Raw genomic sequence first — 21,217 nt, 5'->3', positions numbered from 1 at the left:
CAGCAAGAATCTCCGACTTGGGGATGTTTTTTCAAATCCCTCTCAATAATAATTCCCAGTGATGAATCCAAACTAGCATGAGGTGAAGCCTCAATATGTATATCCCCAACTGCCTTTGAATGCAAGAGGAGTTCACTGTGTTGAGGTGTGGATGCTTCCACCAATATGTCACCAGATCAAAGCTTCTTTACTGACTTTGGAGAGCCAGCAAGCCCCTCTAGTCTCTTCTGAATGAAAAAGGTAGAGATTTGCTCTAAATGTTTGTCTGAAAGAGAATGTAGGATAAGAAAATTAGGTACAACAGGTGTTACAGATGTTGAAGATTGCTGCTCAGAATCTTCAAGACATGATAATTTACCTATTTTATTTAAGTTTATATTTGGAGAATCCATAATAAAAAAAGGGAAATTTTGGTGCCCACTGATCCCACCCACCATGGAGCCCTACGAGGGGATGTACTACAATGTCAAATAAGGACACTGCAGCAAAGTCAGGGTTTCGTGAGCAAAGATGGACAAAATTGAAGTGTCCTGTACCAATACCATTGGCAACAGACAGGTTGTTAGCAAATACTAAGACAATTTGCCTCCAAAACCTGAGAGGAAAGGAAGAATGGGATACACATATAGGAGCAGCAAAGGCATGTGGCAAGGGAGAAAAGGAAAGAATGTAGAAAAGTTGATTTTAAACAAGATTACAAGTACTCAAGGATACTCTCAAAAATGTACTGATGTAAAAAGGGTACCTTCCATAAGTATCTTGCCAATGTGTGTTTGTAGGGAGGGGGGGAACACACCTGTGTCAGAATGGCATTCTTCAAATAGATTTCAACAACACAGGAACCAAGTGTAAAGGGACAAGGCTGAAGACAAATGGGCCAATTCCTCTAAAAACTCTTCATCTGAGTGATCGATATCCTTCTACAAAAGGAGAATGGAAGAGAAATAACAAAGGAGGGAGGTTAAGGTTAAATGAAGGTAGGAGTACTGTGTGTAAAAAAATGAACTGAGATATCAGGGTCAAATACTAAACTGGGATTAAAGAATACAACTGCTGAGAATCCTAAAAAAGTATTCAAAGCCCAATGCATGACTCTCAGAAGAACAAGGGGGAGGTGGCATGCTAATCTCAGAACTTAATTAGTCAGTAAAATGCTAAGCATACATCCTGATATCAGGAGAGGAATGTAAAGCAAAAGGTTAAGGAGCAAGTGTCATACAATAAAGAGGATAAGGACAAAACATAAAAATTTGTGTTACCAAGTCCATAAAATCTAGTCCAGAGTAAAGGAGAACTTGGGGAGAGTCAGGAAACCTTCCAGCTTGTATGAACAACACCCTTTCTCAGTGGAAGAAACAAATTCAACTCACACTGAAAAGATGTAAAATTATCAAAGTTGAACACATAAGTTCAAAAACAAAATTTCACAAAATTTGAAAACTCAGAGCACAGCAAGCAGTACGTCTAATTAAACGAGTGTCAAACTTAGAAAATAGGTTGAATTCTGTAATCCAGGCAAAGACAGCTCTACCAGAAGAATATTTCATGCTCCTGTTGGTGGAGAATGTTCATGTATCACAGCTGTATTATGTTAAGTACATGTATAGGTATGAGTATCAAGGCAAAAAAAGACTAAGCACATGGAGGATGGAAGCAATAACACTGCACAACAAAGTTTTTGCTTCTTGAATACTGTTGGGTGTTCCTTATAGATTTTTGGCTGCTGATCATGAAAATCACATCCAAATTTGCCCATCATGTACCATTTCATCAAAATCTTCAGTTTTTACCAAGACATTGCTACAATGGAAAAACAATATCAAGGCAACTGGAATTCATCAATGCTTGCTGACTACTGTTGGACACTGCAACATGATGCACCAAACATTGAATACAAACGAAAATCAGGGGCAAAATACTTTTAATTATGTTGAACTTAACAGCATATTAGAAACATAAACACAATTAAATACGTTATTGCAGGCAAACAATTAACTGTCTATTTCCAAGAGTTCCTACGTGATGAAGGAAAATCAAAACTATATTTGTGCATATCCACCAGGTACCTGTCACAATCAGCAAAAACTTTTCAGGAAGCAAAACTTTAAAAAACATTGTTGTGCAGTATAATCAAGAAAAGCTATTATACAAAATTAAATAAGGTATATCAGAATGAAAATTCATCAAGTTTTCTTCATTTTTCTGTTATATTATACATGTATTTTCTCCTCTCTATAAATATGGTGAGAACTGTCTATTCACACACAGTATTCTCCAACTGGAACTGAATCTATATTAATCCTATTAAAATCTTGACTTTAAAGTTGATATAATAAATAAATAAAAAACTTCTGTAAGGCTGATATAAACAAAATTAAACAATTTCTTTAAATTCAACAGCAAAAACAACAAACTTACTTTTTAATTTATCATTGCTACTGACAATGCTTTCCTCCTCATCATTTGCCCAGTTTTCTGAATCAGGTTTTGTATTTTTCTTTTTCTCAATTTTGTTTCTACCAAAAAATGATAACATTCTTGGTCTATCTTGAGAGGAATTATGTTGTGAAGCATCTACAGATGAAGCAGACTCAAAATTGCTTACATACTTGTACATCTGTTGTTCCAAATTGCAGGCCTGAGAAGTTACAGCACAAAAGTTATTACTAACTGAATATTATGCCATTACATAATTAAAAATAACTTTTCTTTAGCATTAATAAAAAAAGACTTATTTCACTTGATCATACATACATATATGCAAACTTACCTTTGGTCTAGCATGCACTGTCAAACAGGTATGAAGCAGAAATTGACCCTTTGGGCCCGTAACTCCATTTCAGGAAGGTATACCTTCCAAACAATGAGGTTTTAGGTTAAAATCTTGTATTAAGGAAGTGGTTACTAATATATGTAAACGTTAATGATAGAGAGACAAACAATGACTTATAAGCATAAGGAAAGTTTTACTGATGGTGAAACACACAATATTTTGAAAGAACATTTGTTAGACTTCTTTGGTACTAATCAAATACACTGCTGGCCAAAATCTTAAAGCCAATGAACATAAAGAAAAAATATGCATTTTGTGTTGTTAGACTCAACCACTTATTTGAGTAAAGCTTCAAAAGCTGAAAATAGGAAAGTAAAAATAAAAACTTTTTTAGCATTTAATATGGAAAATGTGAACACTAAGAAATTAGCCTAAATACTAGCTGGTCAAAAGTTTAAGACCATATCAAAAAGAAGTCCTAATTAGGGTGGAAAATGCCCAAAAAGAGGTCTCAGTAATGAGTTGCACGACTGTCATTGTGAATCACTTCAAACATTCACTTTGGTATGGTCAATAAATGTGTTTGCAGTAGGCTGGCTGGAATGTTATTCCAAGTGGTGAAGATAGCTTCACAAATATCATGAACTGTTTGGAATTAACGTCCATTTCTACAGACTTCCCTTGCCATCCACCCCCAAACGTTTTCAATGGGGTTCAGTTTAGGCGAACATGCTGAATGGTCCAAGAGAATCAAGTTATTCACCATGAAAAAGTCCTTTGTCCTGCGAGTATTGTGGGTTGCAGCATTGTTCTGCTGAAAGAATAAAACAAGTGAGAGCCTTCAGTCAATAAGTATGCTCTCTCCAACATGCCAATGTAGCCAGCTGCTGTTTGATGCCCATGTATAACCATGGAAGGAGAAAGCACCCCAGATCATGATTGAACCTCCTCCATTGTGTCATGTAAAAAATGTCTCCAGTAGAATATATCCTTATCATGCCAGTAACGTTGGAAGCCACCTGGACCATCCAGGTTGAATTTATTCTCATCAGAGAACAAAGCCTTCATCCACTTTTCTACGTTTCATGTTTGGTGCTTCTCAGCAAAGTTTAACCGAGCTATTTTGTGGTGTCGAAGAAGGTGTAGCCTTTGAAGACATTTACAGTTTTTAAAGCCTTTCTCTCGTAGATGCCATCTTATTGTTCTTGAGCTGCATTCTATGTCCATAAGAGCCTTAATCTGGTTCAATGATCGGCTGGTGTCTTGCCAGTCAACCCGTCAAATCCTCCTGCTCAACACCGGTGAAATTTTCTTGGGCCGACCACTTGAAATTCTTGTTCTGTATCCCTCAGGGTCTTTTAAGAAAGTTACAACAGCAGTTTCATTACACCCAATCTCAGCAGCCATGGCACATTGAGAGATACCTTGCTTTTGCAGCTCAATAATTCTGCCATGTTCTTACCCAATGTAACACAGGAGATGTCAGTGGGTGATGCTGACAACACTAATACTTGAACACAAATGACTAAATTTTGTTTCGTGTTTTTTCTTTTTATATTTTTTTCTTTATGTTCATTGACCTTAAGATTTTGGCCAGCATCATCACAGAGACCAAAGAGACAGAGATTAAATGTGACTGAAATGGAGTCATTTCAAATGGTGAATAGACCTAGCTGCTATCAATAAAATGTTTCCTTATGCCCAAAAATCATTGCTTACCTATTATTAAGTTAGCATAATGTGCTTCCTTACTCAAGTATCATAAGCCAAGAAACAATTGTGGTTGCTAAGTTCAGAATAAAATACAATCAGAATCTAGAACATCTAGAATTCCTGCTAAATTGTAAAACCTCCAAAGTCATCCATAGTTTTCTTAAATCAAGTGTTCTACAACATCTTAACATGATGAAAATGTGATCCTAAAACCAAGTTTGCAATTTCATGGGCCACCAATAAAAATCACCTAAAACAATATCTCCAAATTAGAAATGCAACTCTACTGGAAACACCAGAACTTGCTGACAAATCAACTGCTGAAAACTGGAACAGACCCAACTAAGCCAGCTGGTCTAGTTCAACCAACATTGCAGAAAAGCAAAGCAAATCATAACAAAAAACTTAAGAAGCTAACAGAAAACAAGAAGAGGTGAAAAATTTAGAGAATGTTGATACTCAATTTTAAATATCTCATGTGAACCATTAACTAATAATCAGATTTCTGCATTAATCTTAGGTTTAAACTTTCCACTTAAACCAAGAAATGCACCTATCAAACAGAATGTTGCTACCACATGATTTAAAACTTTAAATGTGAAACTCAATGAAGGTGAAAAAATCAAAAGTTTACCTGCACTTTAGACTTACAAAATATAAGGACAAATTTTAACCAAAGAAAAGGCTTGGTTTATAATTTAGTAGAGAGTTCTGTATAATACTTCCAATTCACATCCCATCCCTACTTTCCACACAGAGGTAAATACACTCAGTGTCATACCAATGAGATTACACTGACCTAAAGGGGAATTTCCCATATTGATATCTTCAGTGGACTGGAGCTAAGAAGTAAGGGTTCTTCCTTACACCCCCAGAAAAAATGGAAAGGAGGAATTCACATGGAAAAGAGACTGAAAAGGTGTTCAGACAGAGCAAGAAACATCACAACTGCAGAAAGTCCCACAGCAATATATTTTGCAATGGATTACCATAACTAATGTTTACAAGTGCTAGTCAGATATGAGGGTGAGAACTTGATACTGATTTTTTTTTCTCATGTGATGTACAACCTAGGAAATAAATAGGAAAAAACTAGGAATTCTCTTGAAAAACCCCACCTCATCTGCATACACAAAGAACGGATGAGCTTTATGCTTTCTATACACACACACACTCACCATCATTGTGGATTTTATGAAAATGTTGCTAGAGAGGCATCATCTGCCACTTGATGGATTCAAGTTTTGTTTGTCATGTATTATGTTAAATGTAGCACTGGTTTGAATTACATGTTTGTGCTGTCCAAATACAAAGTCTGTAGTTTCTTATGAATTCCAAACTCAAATTATCAACAGTGAGAAGCTAGAATCTAAAGTAAAAACCTTTTATATCTTCTGTATGCTGAAATGTCACTAAATGTACTGAATCAAACAGTGGCCCCACCCACCTTGTTCTATTTTTGAAAATGCTTGCATATACCTACTTCTGCTATGATGTATGAATAACAAATCAAAAGCTCAAAATGTCCCCCACATGGTTTTCTGACCATTTGTGAAGCACTTACACAGCAACTCATCCTTTCCACAATGAATTTTAAACAATAAAGGAAAGTCTTTATTGAGTTAGGAAATTCATATATTTTTTTACCCAAGTACAACATAATTACTAAGCTTGATAAATTACAGTGGAGTTGTATGGTATTGTGCTAGAGTAATTTATACTTTTGGTTATTTCAAAATGTATATATAAAACCTAAAAAAAATATTTTCTATCACAGCTTCCATGTGTGAAATCTGACAGGGTTCAGTAACTTATGGTAAACAGCAAACAAGTTCAAAGTTAGTAACTAGAACTTAGAGTAACTGAAATGTGACTGTATTTTACAAAATACTAAGACTAGTCCACTGAAACACAGCTGAGACAGGTAACTTTGTAAAAGCAAGTTTTATATTCTTGGATATGGTAACATGAGTGCATGTGCATTGTGTCATTGCAACTTCTATAATGTTAGCCAGAATTGGCTAAAAGGTCAATATAATTAAAACAGTAAATATATATAAAAATATAATGTTATGAATTTTAAGGTATTTAGATTAAAAATCTAAAGTATCTGTGTTTTTGTGTAATAATCTGTAATCATTCTAGAATGAGAAAAACAATTTATATTTATTTTCCTAATTTTCTTTGGTAGTTACAAGATCTGTCAAATTGATGTATCCTGTGTAGAGTTGGGGCAGAGAAAATAACAGATAAAATATATACTATTACAAAAAATAAAGATTTGAAATATATTTGAAACTTTCGAGTTATTATATACATAATATTTGAGATTTGGGATATAAAGAATATATTTTTTCATTGTAACGTGAAAAATAACTTCGCACCCAAACTAATAACAAAACAGACTCAAGATATTCCCAAACTAATCTTTAGTAACAATACTAAAAACCTAAAACTAAAAAATCTGATTCAGTGCACAAAATACTTCTAATGTTTACTAAATATTGACCAAATTTTGTGAAGATACACATACTGCATTAAAAATTATAGTATTAATACTTAAGGTGTATAAATGTGTGAAATTATTTTATACTCAGCTCAATGCAAGAGTTAAGCAACTTTAAGAGGACTGTGATTCAAATGTTCAGCCATTATGGATCAAATGAAGGAAGAGAAGGGAAAGTGGACAACTGGGATGAGAAGAAAGCATCTGAAACCTCAAGATAAGTCTTTCATAACTTGTAAAAGTATGAACTGCACAGTGAAAAATTGTGCATTTTGAATTGGTTTGGTTTGTTTTGAATTTTGTGCAAAGCTACAAAAGGGCTATCTGCACTAGCCATCCCTAATTTACCAGTGTATGACTAGAAGGAAGGCAACTAGTCATCACCCACCGCCAACTCTTTGGTTACTCATTCACCAACAAACAGTGGGATTGACTGTCACATTATGACACCTCCACAGCTAAAGGGGCAAGCATGTTTGGTGTGACAGGGATTCGAACCCACAACCCTCAAATTATGCATCAAGTGCCTTAACCACCTAGTCATGCCCCACCTACATTTTGAATGGAAAAAGATTAAAGTTTGTTCAGATAGGATATATTTATGACAGTATGACTGGAGTAAAACCCCAATTTTATGGCATTCCAATCAGATGAAACTTAAAGTGAAAAACAGAAAATAAAACCCATGAGGAAGCATCTGAGTTGCCTAGTAGTTTGCAGAAAAAGAAGTCCATAGGTGTAAAAAAATTAAAGAGTAAGGTACCCACTGCACAAGAGCAAAATAACAGTTCCAAACACGAGTCACCTCACACACCCACAAATGCCAATCCTCACAAAATGAGATGTTTAGTAGTAATAAGAGGGAAAAAAATAGAACAAAGGGCAACCACTAAGCCTGAAGATGAAACCAACATTTTTAGAAATAAAAATGGCATGATGCCTGGGCCTCAATCACTGAACTAATAATGATATTAAAGAATAACTAACAAAACTCATATACTGGATTAAAATAAAAAAGAAAGGGAAAAATAATACAATCCAAAAACCCTTATCACATACAATATAACACTTATCCCAAAACCACAAATGTAATTTCAAAGTAAATTTCTAATTCAAATGCTTATAATTTGCTATCCTTCTGTTTCACAATCAAGTAAATTAAAGAAAGAAAAACTACACAACAATTGGTAACAGAGGGTTAATTCCCAATAAAATAAATTTAAGTTTAAATACTAGTTTTCACAGAGATTTTGGTGCTTCAAGGACATGTCACTTTCCTATTTGTGGATAGCTATAGCCTAATAATGATTACATTATAAGCTGAAACAATATATGTTAGTCAGTGATGTCGAGAAACCCACTTGTTGAGAAATTTATATGCAAAAACGGCTCGTTTGGGTTGAGAAAATATTTTACATAGAAGAGCGAACAACGTTTCGACCTTCTTCGGTCATCGTCAGGTTCACAAAGAAAGAGGTAACTGACCGGAAGCTGACCACATTATATATTCAAACATAATAAAATAAATAAAATTATATATTCAAACATCTAACACTGCACTCTACATTCCAACACTCAGTTACACAACCCCTTTCAAACATGTGGTCAGCTTCCGGTCAGTTACCTCTTTCTTTGTAAACCTGACGATGACCGAAGAAGGTTGAAACGTTGTTCGCTCTTCTATGTAAAATATTTTCTCAACCCAAATGAGCCGTTTTTGCATATAAATATATGTTAGTACTTAGAGAGATGGGGTCTCATGCAAACAACTCTTTGCTGTTCAGAGGTGAACCAATGTTTTGGAAACTTCTGGTGTGCAAAACAAAATCATTCACATTTCATTTTCCATGAACATTTTTTTACTTTAATAAATATTTTTTGAGTACTAACCAAACCAAAAAACAACTCACATATATACAAACTTTTCACAAACACACCTTTTCTTTGCTGTATTGAAATTCAATTTCTAAATGACGTTCTTCAATTCGTGATCTTCCAAAAACTGGCAACAAAGACTTGGAATGGCCACATTTATCCCCCACAATATCAAGCACATGTATGTTTTCAATGAAGTCTGTTGAAAGACTAGGCAGTGCTGTGCGAATAAGATCTATCGCTCCTTTCACTCCTCGTACCAGCATCTAGTTAAAAAAAAAAAGATTTCCTCAAATGAACTTACTATAAATATATATTTTTTTTTTTAATTTTCACAATACAATTTTCAACTAGATTTACAGCAAAACATTAAGATTACATTGGAGTTACTCATTATCTTTCACATGTATATTTAACATGACAGCTATATAACAATTCTATCTGATGATAAATAAATTTGTTTTTTGGCTATGTCCTCTTCACATTTCTATGCCAATCCATGAAAAATGCATGTATATAACCTAGTCACTTACATGCATGTTTAATGTCACAAAAACAGAAAATTCATCAACTTAGATAAATATCACTTCACTACCATTAAAATAAAATGATAAAGCACTTGAATTATAATTTTATTAGGTGCAAAACAGACATCACAAAAAAGAGTTATAAAAGTTATAATTTTCCTACACTTAAAATATATTTCTGCTAAGTACTTGCCTCTACTCATATACATAATTATTCTCAAACAATGGTTCTCTTTATATGCATAAAAATTCTTCATACATGCCACAAAACTTCTATTTCCACTCCACTGGAATTAATTTATTATAATGCATCTCTTATGAAAATCATCATGTATCAAACCTCCATCAATAATAATGCAATACACTCTCATGATGCATGTGACAACTCCTATTCAGTTCCAGTGAACTATCACTGAGTTTTGGCAGAAGATGTAAGCATTAGTTTGTAGTGGGGAGGAAGGGTGAACAGAGGTAAGAATCTATTGTAAATACATTTTCAGTGTAAAAAAATTATAACTTTCAATACAATACATTATTTCCATTCACATAAATAGCTGGAATCCCACACTGAGTAAGTGGAGGGACTAGTGCAAGAAAAAGAAAGCACCTTTCAAAAGTATCTGAAGGACACTAAGAATAGAAAGTCAGACCTTAAGATTTGATGTGGGAATTGCACCATTTCTAAACCAGATATACTCTTCACCCACAGTAGAAAGATATTGCATATATGAGCAGAAAATAGAAAAGCACATCCAATTGGGAGAGAACTATGGCCAAAAAGTGATCCAAAATATGCAATATTTATAAAACTCAATCTCAGAAATTATAAAAGTGGGTAAAATGAAAAGTATGTGTTCCAAGAAGCATAGAGACTATATCGTGATGGACTATACATGGCAAGTAAACTACATCCAAAACCCATACATTCGAGAACTGACATATATGCAGGGGTAGGATGATGATCATACTATCAAGTAAGTCAACCATAATCCAAAACAAGGATGCCAGGTAGCAACATTCATTTAACGGTAGAAAAGACGATCAAACCAGGAGCAAGTCAACTACAATTTAAGCCCAAGCCATTTGGCAGGGGTGGGAAGGAGAATCATACCATCTTCCCCATGACTCATGCACAAGATACATTTGAATGTTATACACAGATAGATCAATCCAAGAACCAAACATAAAGTATCAAAAAAGTATCTACATAATGTAAACCATCTCTCTCAAAAATCCAATTAACTGGAATCACCAAGCACATTAACAACCTTAGAATAATAAACATCATGAAATAGTGAAAGGTAAAGAACTGTAACAACTTGAAATTACCTCCACCATGACCCACAACACTAATGGAGTGTAAATGAGGAAGTAATACAGATACCTGTAATAAATGTGTTAAGACTTATGTTGATTAGTTCTACTCTAAATCCAAACCCAGCCACTAAGAACTGACATCCATGGGGGTAAATATGAGGGATCACAAAGAAAGGGATGAAATACAATTTTTACATCTCGCTCACATTTATTTTTATATATCATATTGGAAGATATCACATCATCTACACCAGCAGAACTGATGGTGATAAGAACTCTCAAACCCCAGTATGAAAAAGACGAAGGCTGGTGGCAGAATCTTAAATCATGAGGAAGAAAAGATGTACCACAAACAAACAAGGTTTGGAAAGAAACGATAGGACAAGTTTCTCTCATAAAATTGAAAGGACCCACAGAACCAGAGTTAAAGATTGCCAAAGGGTAACAATATAATTAAACTCCCACTGGATAGGAACCCTCTAGTTAAATCTCTGGTATTATTGGTGACATACTCCTCAATGTTAAAGTAATATAACCCTTGGAAGGGAAACAGGTATGATTAGATAAGGAACAGGACAAAAAGGGAATAGGGACAAGTTGTGGCTCCAACTACAACAAAAGTGCAACCAAAGAGGATGGTGTCAAGTGTTGATTCACAGATTACACATCAGCTCAAAAACAAATCTCTAAAGAAAAAATATAAAAATTCTGAAAATTAAGAGACTGCAAATGTAGAGGACAGGGTTGCATCACAATTCTGAAAACCCCAACAACATTGGAACCACATGTGTGAAGCAGGAGCTGGAGACAAGAAACGAGCCAACATGAAGGTGATAAAAACCACAGAAAAATGAAGAATTGGATAAAACATAACAGACCCAAGAAATCATGTTGAAAGATGCCATAATAGACCTAGCTGATTCTGCAGGAAAGGTAGAGAAAAACATGGTAAAATCTAGTGGTATAAAAAAAAACTATCAAACCTGCACATGTGCATAGCCTAAAGTAATGGCAGTTTAGGGAAGCCAGAGTCCAAAAAAAAACCTTTAAGCACAGAGTGTAAATTGGAAGTACAAATATTGGTGATGAAATATTAAATTGCTCATAGGGAATCATTCCACTGTCAACTCACCTTGGTCTTTCCAGTGCATTTCATAAATTTTCTTGAAAAATTTAACCAAAACCTTCATTTTATTTTATTCAGCCATGCAGTACAGCTTTAGGATTTTGCATGGCTAAATAAATCAAAATAATTTATCCTGAACAGGTTCAGCTTCATTTGAACAACAAGTGAGACAAGTTCAGGAGAAGTTTTAGACACATAAAGATCCAACTCATGATGGATAATAGCATGATAATCCAATAATATGTCTCACCCACCTACAGCCTGCTGTATAAAGTGTGTTTGATGAAGAAAAGTGTTTGATGAAAATTGATAAATGTGAGAAAAACAACAAAGACCAGGAAATCAAATTATAATATTTGTTCAATGTAAATAAAAATTAACAATGAAGAAATCCCATTTCAGAAATTGTATGAAGGAAAAATATGTATGAACACAAATACTGCCAAACAAAAAGTAGTAGTGTAGTAGAACGGAATAGAGTTAGTGTTATGTATTATAACACTGCACAACAAAGTTTTTGCTTCTTGAACACTGTTGGGTGTTCCTTATAGATTTTTGACTGCTGATGATGAAAATCATATCCAAATTTGCCCATCACGTACCGTTTCATCGAAATCTTCAGTTTTCACCAGGACATTGCTACAAAGGAAAAAGGATATCAGGGCAACTGGAATCCGTCAATGTTTGCTGACTACTGTTAGACACTGCAACATGATGCACCGGACATTGAATATAAATGAAAATCAGGAGCAAAACACTTTTAATTATGTTGAACTTAATAGCATATTAGAAACATAAACGCAATTAAATACACTATTAACTGCCTATTTCTTAGAGTTACTACATGATGAAGCAAAACCAAAACCATATTTGTGCATACTTACCAGGTACCTGTCACAATCAGCAAAAACTTTTCAAAAATTTGTTGTGCAGTGTAATCTACCTCAGACAAGTCTCTGCTTTCTTATATTACATACATTACATATTACAATTTCAATTAGCCTGAAATTTAATTGAATGTCAGTATGTATCAAATTTATGATATTTGCCAACAAGATTGATACACAAGATCTTAACACAAATATATTTTAATATACAAACAACAATACAATTTATAATGAAAGTTATTACAAAAAATGGTTTATTTACAAGAGTTTTACAAACTAACAACCAATACTGAGTCTTTTATCTCATCTGGAACTGAATCTCTTATTGACAGTTCACAACAAACAAATAATTCAACATTGATAGTAGTACAATTCACTTAACAAGTAAGGCATCTCTCACTGTTTACACACAAGTATTTCTGCTAAAGTTATGTGATGTCTTTGTATAATTCTAATATTCAAAGTTAATTCTCTGAAGATGAACAGTTTTTAATTTTTTAAATCTATAAATGTTCCTGTAGATTTCCAACCAATGATCACTTATTATAATTATACCTTCCGAGGTTTATAGTATACTGACCATAGTCAACCAACAGTATTATTAAACTGTCTCTCAATGTGTCAATTTATAAACTCTAAGACAATACTCTTGAAAGTTCACTTGGCAACAATACTGGCAATCACCAGTATTACATAAACACCTAGTACATTGTTGATTCTTACACTTGAGAATCTTCTACAAATTTAGAGAACAGGACTTTCACAATATACATTTAACAACACACCCTTGTACAAATTAATTGAAACAAATAGTCATTTTACAATATTTTCAGCATGGTGGCCGGTGTAGGCTCGGTGGACCCACTGATTTCCTTTAATAGTCATTTTTTCACACAGACGACATCATTAGCTGTGTTTTGCAGTACAGTCGATCTATTTTTGGAATATATGACAAAATTTTGAGGAATTGCGAAATTGCGTTAAAAGGGCAAGGAGGCCAGTCAAGAAACAACTTCTTACCAACTCAATAAAGAAAAAACGGTATCAATGGGGTCTGTAATACAAGAACTGGATGCAAGAACAATGGAGGAAAATGTTATTCAGTGATGAGACTCATTTCTTCATACAGGGTCAAAGAAGTCTGCATGTTCGCAGATCTCCAGGTGAGAAATTTCGAAAATCTCACATCAATCAGTTCGTATGGCGTCGGAGGCTTACGTATCGTAAGATATGATGCGAGGACCACAGTACATCAAAGTTTTGCAGAGAAGAGTCGTTTCAGAATTGAAAAAGAGATTTCCAGATGGATCTGGCATTTTTCAGCAAGATCTGGCTCTGTGCCACACATCAAAACTTGTGTAGAATTTTATGACTACAACGTGAATAAAGGTGCTGGACTACCCTGGAAACTCTCTGGACTTAAATCCTATTGAAAATCTTTGGGTGATTTGTAAAGAAAAACTTCAGGGAAAAAACTGTACTATGAAAGATAAGCTAATTGAAGCCATAATTGAGGTGTGGTACTGCAATCCAAAAATTAGTAAAGAGGGCAGTCAACTTGTGGACTCAATGCCAAAGCATATTAATGATCTTTTGAAAAATAAAGGCAGTCATATCATATATTAATTTGTGAGTAATTTTTTGATTCTCAGAAATAAAATGCAAAAAATTGAAAAAAATCCTAATTTTCCGTCTTGTTTCAATTAATTTGCACAAGGGTGTATATGTTAAATGTATTTCTAAATATTCATTTTAATTGAAACAAACATAGATATTAAAATAAATCTTTAACAGTAAATCTGTTACAGTATTTGCATGCATCATAAGAGTACATCACACTATTACTGATGGAGTTGACACATAATAATTTGCATGAGAGATGCACTGGAATCAGGTATTTCCAATGGAGAAGAGATAGAAGGCTTGTAATATGTGATTTTTTTTTTCATGTGAGGAGCAGCTCTGAATAAGAATAGCTATTGAAATGAGTGCAGGTAATGTACCATATCAAAATTGACATTTAACAGTTTGTTCTCTTGTGAAATAACCTTTACAGATTTTTGACAAGGGAAAAATTTAGTCAAAAAAATTAGAGCATAAATTTCCAAGTTTTATCCAACAGTATTCAAATGGGGAGAAAAACTTCCTTGCCTTCTTTCAGAATATCTAAAACTTGTATAAGATTATCCAAATTCTGAGGACAAAGTTGTGAAATTCAGTTTTAAATTCTAGCTTTCATTTTCCCTTTGTTTAATGAAGTATACTGCAAATTATTTATAAGCAGTGAAGCATTTTTCCTACCTTATCAATCCTTGGAACACCAACTTCATTAGTTTTTCGTACATATGCAATGCTGGCATCACCTCCATAAGCAAAAAATTCTCTCATCTCAGCAGAGTTTAAAACTATTTCTCTACTGCACAACTTTTCAAGATATGATTGAAGAAACACTCGGCGTTCCTCAATGTTCTTTTTGTCCAGTGCAGAAAATGGCGTCATTAACCATTTACTTGGTCCTTTGATGCCTTGAAGAACACAAAAATATGATATAAAAAAAAAAGAGGTGATAAATGAATCAAACTCAGTTGGTAAGATCAGTTAAATACAAAAAAGCTGTTACTGACAGATGGTCTATATACATCATGAAAACAAAAAAATTCCTTCATATTTTATTTTTCACCACGTGATACAATTCTAACAAATTTATACTTTCATATTTTTAGAATTAAAATTAATTGCAAACAGATACATAACTATAAAATACATTTCCTCACACTTTCCCACAAATGGCCAAAATGTGATTTACATCATGTCTGAAACATACAAGTCTGAATTATAACAGGAATGCAAGCTTATATGGAAAATGAGAAAGTGGAAAATTATGGGTAAATTACATATGCTGTGCAATGTGTCAAAGATGTTCAAAACTTCAAAATAAATGGTTGTTAGCAGCATGAAAGTAAAGTCAACAAAGAAAGACTTCAAATATTTCAGAGGTATGTGTATGAATTTATTCTGATATTTTGTAGAAAATATGCTAAGTATGTGAATAATGTAATGTTTCATGTATCACAGAAGTATACCATTTAACACTGATAAAGATGTTAGGTTGATTAATAATCTAAAGTTGTTTATGCTGTGATTTATAATAGTAGAGACTATATATCTGTTACATGAAAAAATGTTATATATATTTGTGAATATACTTCACTTTTCAATTTTTGTTGTTGTTAATAATAACTGCTTTCAATGAGATTTCCAAGCAATGTTTCAGTGCAATGAGGTTTCATTCCAATATGTATATATAACAAACAAATGTTTGTCTTTTCACACTATATCTCCTGAACACTTAATCATCCCAAAAGAAATTATGCATCAAAATATTTTGCAAATCTTAAAATTTTGTACCAACATTGAAATGCTAGTCTTAATATATAATAAAAGTCAATCTTAGAAAAAAAAATATGTAGAAACAAATTTTATTCTTTTTGTCAGAAAAGTTCACAAAAATAAACAAATTTTCTCGGTCAGGTGATAGAAAGGAATATTTTAAAGGCATAAGCATGAAGAGAAAATAATTCATAGAAAAGAATGTGATTAAGCATGTGTGTTATTGTTCATTTTTGCTTTTTCTTTCCATCTTGTTACTATATACATAAATTATTTTATTGTATAACGTAAAATAAATTTATCTGAATTCACTATCTTCTCTTTGACACTTTATACAGATAATTCAAAGCAGTCACCAAGACAAAACATGCAAGTTCAAGTTGCAGCCACAACATAAAAAATGCTCTAAACTTTTCCTTAATATAATCTGTAGCTTATTTCAAGATACAGATAATCAGAGCAAATAATGCAGGCCTCACAACTCTAGTAAAGTGAAGAAACAATCAAGTAATGATAAAGGTACAGGACTCCAATTGCAAAGCCATGATATCACAAGTGGGTCCATTTCAAAGTTCTGTCAAAACCTAACACTCAATCCACCACAGCATTGAAAGTATTCAATCTGTGAGATCAGTCAAACAGCTATCTTGACAGGCTGATCTGGAACATATGTTGCATCACCATACCCATGTCAACATTGAAATTTTCATACAAAAAAATATATAATGGGACCAAAAAATTGTTTATTTTTTATTTAAGAAATCCACACAGCAGAGCAATCAGAATTAAAAATTGAAACCTAAAGAAGTAGATGTAAAAGAGAAATGGGCCAGTCAGTTTTGAACATAGGCAAGAACAGGGTGTGAACTAAACAAGTCAGTATAAATAGTTTAATTTGAGTAGTGCTTAGTTTCTATGGAATCCAGGGCAAGAGAACTGGTGTACAGTTCAGTATTAAACACAGAAGCTATAAGAAGGATTCTACACGCAACCACTGAACCACAACAAACCATGGCAGAGCCCACACAGTCACCTGATTTTGAACCATCTGTATAAATAAGAATGGATGGATGGTAGAAAAATGTTCAGCAAATAGCAAACAGTATTTCCAATTGGGAGTGTCTGCTTTTCTCAGATGACTTAAAGATAAGTCACATTTGGGGACTGTAATGAACCATGGCAGGATGGGCTAACCAGTGAATACAGCAATGTCATCCAAGAACAGACCCAATTCATCCAACTGCGACTGCATACGAAGGCCAAAAGGAGCAATGGCAAATCATCTGTTCTGAAAAAGTATGGCCCACCGAGAAAGAAAAACACAACCCCAAGTGAGATACTCTGGTAAGGAACAAAGTTTCCAAACATATAGTAAAGACAGTTGCAAATGGCAGAGGTGCAAAGCAGATTCATGAAACTCTATGTATAAACTCTGAACTGGAGAAGTGCAGAAAGCCCCAGTGCACAGCCGAAGTCCTTGATGATGAACAAGGTCCTGGCTGAGACATAAACCAGTGATCCACAGTCTAATTTACATCAAACAAGAGCACTATATATCTTTAGCATGGAACATCAATCCACTTTTCACGTGGTGGAAGAGAGGACACAGAGGATGTTCAGCACTATTGTACATTGGACCTGCAGCTGCTTGATGTGTGGTATAAAGGTCAGCTTACAGTCAAAAATAAGCCCCAAGAACTTTGTCTCAGGGACCACAGGCAGCACAACTTCACCAATACAGAGTTCAGGATCAAGAATAATACCCCGTTGGTGGCAAAAGTGCATGCAAACAGTTTTACAGAGAGAGAAGTTAAAGCCGTTTGCTGTGGTCCATTTCAGTGAACGATTGAGGGAAGCTTGTAGCTGTCCCTCAGTTTACTTCATGTTCAGTGATTGGTTGCTTTAGTGTTTTATGGCACAAAGCAGCTACACTATCTGCACCAAACATCCGGTAAAATGTTAAAAGTAAATTAAGTAAAATTCATAAGAGGAAATTAAGGTAAAACAAAACAAAGTTTAAAAAATTAAATAAATAACATAAAACCAATGTTTACATCTCGTCTACAACGTAAAGAGAAAAACTACAACAATTCAAGTTGTAAAGGACTTTCTGTAACGTAACTGTAATTATCATAACTCACCAGGAAGACTAACAGGTAAGTAGAAAAACCACCAACAGTCACCTGAAGTTGGCCTTTCCAGTCCTGGTTCAGAGGAATTTGATGTTATGGCCATTTTCAAAAAGGATAAAAAGTGAAAAAAGGTTTCAAAAGACGTATATCAAAATTATAATGATAACTCGTAAGGATAATTAACAGGTAGTTCAAACAGCAACACTAGTCACCTGAAGTTGGCCTTTCCAGTCCTGGTGTTTGATGAATGACATGAGATACAAAAGTTGTTGACACAGAGTCTGTTTGCAACAATAAGATGAATTTGTTCAGTGATAGCATTAATTTTTATAATGAATAGGGTGACATTCAAAACACAGCCCTGAGAAACTCCAAGGTCCTGTAGAAAAGAATGGAAAAGTGTCAAACTCACATAAACTTGGAATCGCCTGCCCATTAAAAAAATTTTTAATAAAAATGAGCAAATGACCACGTAATCCACATATATATATATATATGGAGGTCTCACAAAATGCCATACCTCCATGTTGTATCATAAGCCTTCTAACATTAAAGAATATTGACACAAGATGTTGTCGTTTGAGAAAGGCTTCTCCAGTTGATGTTTCAAGTCAAATAAGGTGGTTGGAAGCCTGTTGTTGGAACCCACATTGGGTGAGTGAGAAAAGGTTGCTTGATATGAGGAACCAAACAAGAAGGCCATTAACCATCCTCTCTAAGGTCTTACAGAAACAGCTCATCAAAGCAATTGGTCAGTAGTTTGAAGGAATCTTGGGATCCTTCCCAAGTTTAGAGAAAGGTAGGACTATGGCCAAGCTCCAGACATCATGAAAAACATTCTCCTGCAAAATCCAGTTAAAAACAATCAGAAGAATAGCAAGTAATGCAGAAGATAGACAGGGAAGATTTCATAGTGTACATCATCAGGTCTTACAAATATACTGCCAGACCAATGATGAAGCAGCATAAAGGGACGATTACAGTCATAGAGACAATCAGCTTGAAAGGAAAGAGGTGATCGCTCTGCCTGAGACTTTATGCCTAAGAAGGTGGAGGAAGAAACAGAAGGGCTAGATACTCAGCAAAAGCTTTCCCCTAGAGTATCAGTGTTGCTCAGGATATCAGCTACTTCCTGGCCATCATAGAGCAAGATAGAGAGGGTGACAGAATTACATTGCCCACTGAACTTTCAAATCTTGTCCCATATGACTTTGGAACTGGTGGTAGAAAATATGCTGGTTGTGAACTTAATCCAAGAGTCCTTCTGGCTCTGACGTCTTACACGCCAAGCACGTGCCTGCAGGAAAAAGATGCAGTGCAAGAGTGTGGTATACCTACAAAAAGTATCCTAGACCCAGTTTTGAGCTTTCCGTGCCATGTGGCAGGCATGATTCCACCATGGATGAGTATATCGTGGAAAATGTGTCAAGGTTTTAGGACTACACTGAGCAGCTGCTTGTATAATACAGTCAATTACTGCTGCCACACAGGCTTCTATTGATGGCTTACCAACAATGAAAGAATCAGTTCTGTGAGAGCAGTGAAAGAAGGCCAGTTTACTTGATCCAGCTTCCACCAGGACATGTGAGTCAGGTGACATCGACCCCACCAAGTCTCTCTCAAAATTATAGAAAAATAATCACTGCCTCGTGGATTGTTGCCAACCCTCATGAAAAGTTGAAGAACAGTGAAGGGAAGCAAACTGAGAGGTCAATAGCAATAAAGGGACAGACGTGGTGCATGAAAATAAGTAGAAGAACCACTATTGAAAAGAGAAAGGTTGTGATCTGAGAGCATATGGTCTATAGAGCAACCCCTCCTATCAATATCAGCACTTCCCCAGAGGGGATGATGTCCATTAAAGTCCCCCAGGATTAAAGAGGGAGACAGCAACTGTTCAATGAGAGCATCAAGATCTGATTGATCATAGGTCTCTCCAGGCAACAGGCAGAGAGAACAAACAGTAATAGTACGACCCAAGGAAACACGGATGGCTATGGTTTTCAAGAGTGTGTCGATTGGCAAAGACAGGGTGGGCACATGCTGATTAACCAACAGTACCACCCTTCTATGCACTCGTCCATCACAGAGCATGTCATTTCTGTACAAAGAAAACCACCGAAAGGTGACTGTATCAGCAGGTTTCAGAAATGTTGGTTGATTGGTTGGTTGATTTGGCGTTTAATTTCACAATGCAGCTGGGCTATCTGTGCCAAACATCCAGTAAAAAGTTAAAATTAATGTAACATTAGGAGATTTATAAAAGGTATTTAAGGTAAAATAAAACAAAGTAAAAAGCATAAAACCTATGTTAACATATAGTCTGATCCTCCCCAAGGTTAACTGGGCAGGTCTTTGCTGTTGGAAAAGGATTCCAGTGACTGAGAATGTAAATGAATGATCATTTGTATCTTGGGATGGGAGAAGAAGATGTATCCAAGGAAATGCCTGTACCAAAAACCAAAGAAAGGGGATCTTGGGATTTGTTGTAAGAGCCAGCAAGTCCCTCTAGTCCCTTCTGAATAAAAAAAAAGGTGACATCTGCCCAAAAGGTTTGTCTGAAAGAGAATGTAATATAAGAAAATGAGATACAGGTGTTACAGATGTTGAAGATTGCTGCTCAGATTCTTCAAGACATGGTCATTTACCTATGGATTGTTTTTTCGCTATTTTATTTAAGTTTTTATTTGGAGGTTCCAAAAAAAAAATATACGAGGGCTGTTCAAAAAATACGCGGACTGACGTCATAAAACAAAATGTACTTTATTTAGAAGTTACAGGTCTGAGACCCCTTCAAAGTACTCTCCTCCCCAACGCACACACTTATCTCAACGGTGTTTCCACTTCTTGAAACAGTCCTGGTACGCTTCTTTTGTAATGTTCTCCAGCTCCTTCGTCGCATTTGCCTTAATCTCGGGAATCATCTCAAATCTTCTTCCTTTCAAGGGTCTTTTGAGTTTGGGGAACAAGA

At 34.8% G+C, this 21,217-nt stretch overlaps 1 protein-coding gene across 5 annotated transcripts in view; it reads right to left on the bottom strand.

Moving 5' to 3' along the window:
• LOC143252847 (uncharacterized) overlaps positions 1-21,217 on the bottom strand; it is a 68,751-nt gene that overhangs the window by 34,917 nt on the left and 12,617 nt on the right. For all 5 annotated transcript variants that reach the window (XR_013029202.1, XR_013029200.1, XR_013029201.1 and 2 more), the window contains exons 4-6: positions 15,026-15,249; positions 8,930-9,133; positions 2,419-2,638 (exon numbers count right to left, since the gene is read on the bottom strand). Coding sequence is in view for 2 of the 5 variants with exons in the window: in XM_076505617.1 (XP_076361732.1) it covers positions 2,419-2,638; positions 8,930-9,133; positions 15,026-15,249 (648 nt within the window). In the remaining 3 variants the exon portion in view is untranslated. The remainder of the gene's footprint in view (positions 1-2,418; positions 2,639-8,929; positions 9,134-15,025; positions 15,250-21,217) is intronic.

This window comes from Tachypleus tridentatus, chromosome 6 (genome assembly GCF_004210375.1).
Source record: "Tachypleus tridentatus isolate NWPU-2018 chromosome 6, ASM421037v1, whole genome shotgun sequence".
Lineage (NCBI taxonomy): Eukaryota > Metazoa > Arthropoda > Merostomata > Xiphosura > Limulidae > Tachypleus > Tachypleus tridentatus.
The sequence above is the reverse complement of the archived record's forward strand: the minus strand, read 5'-3'. Positions and strand labels throughout refer to the sequence as shown.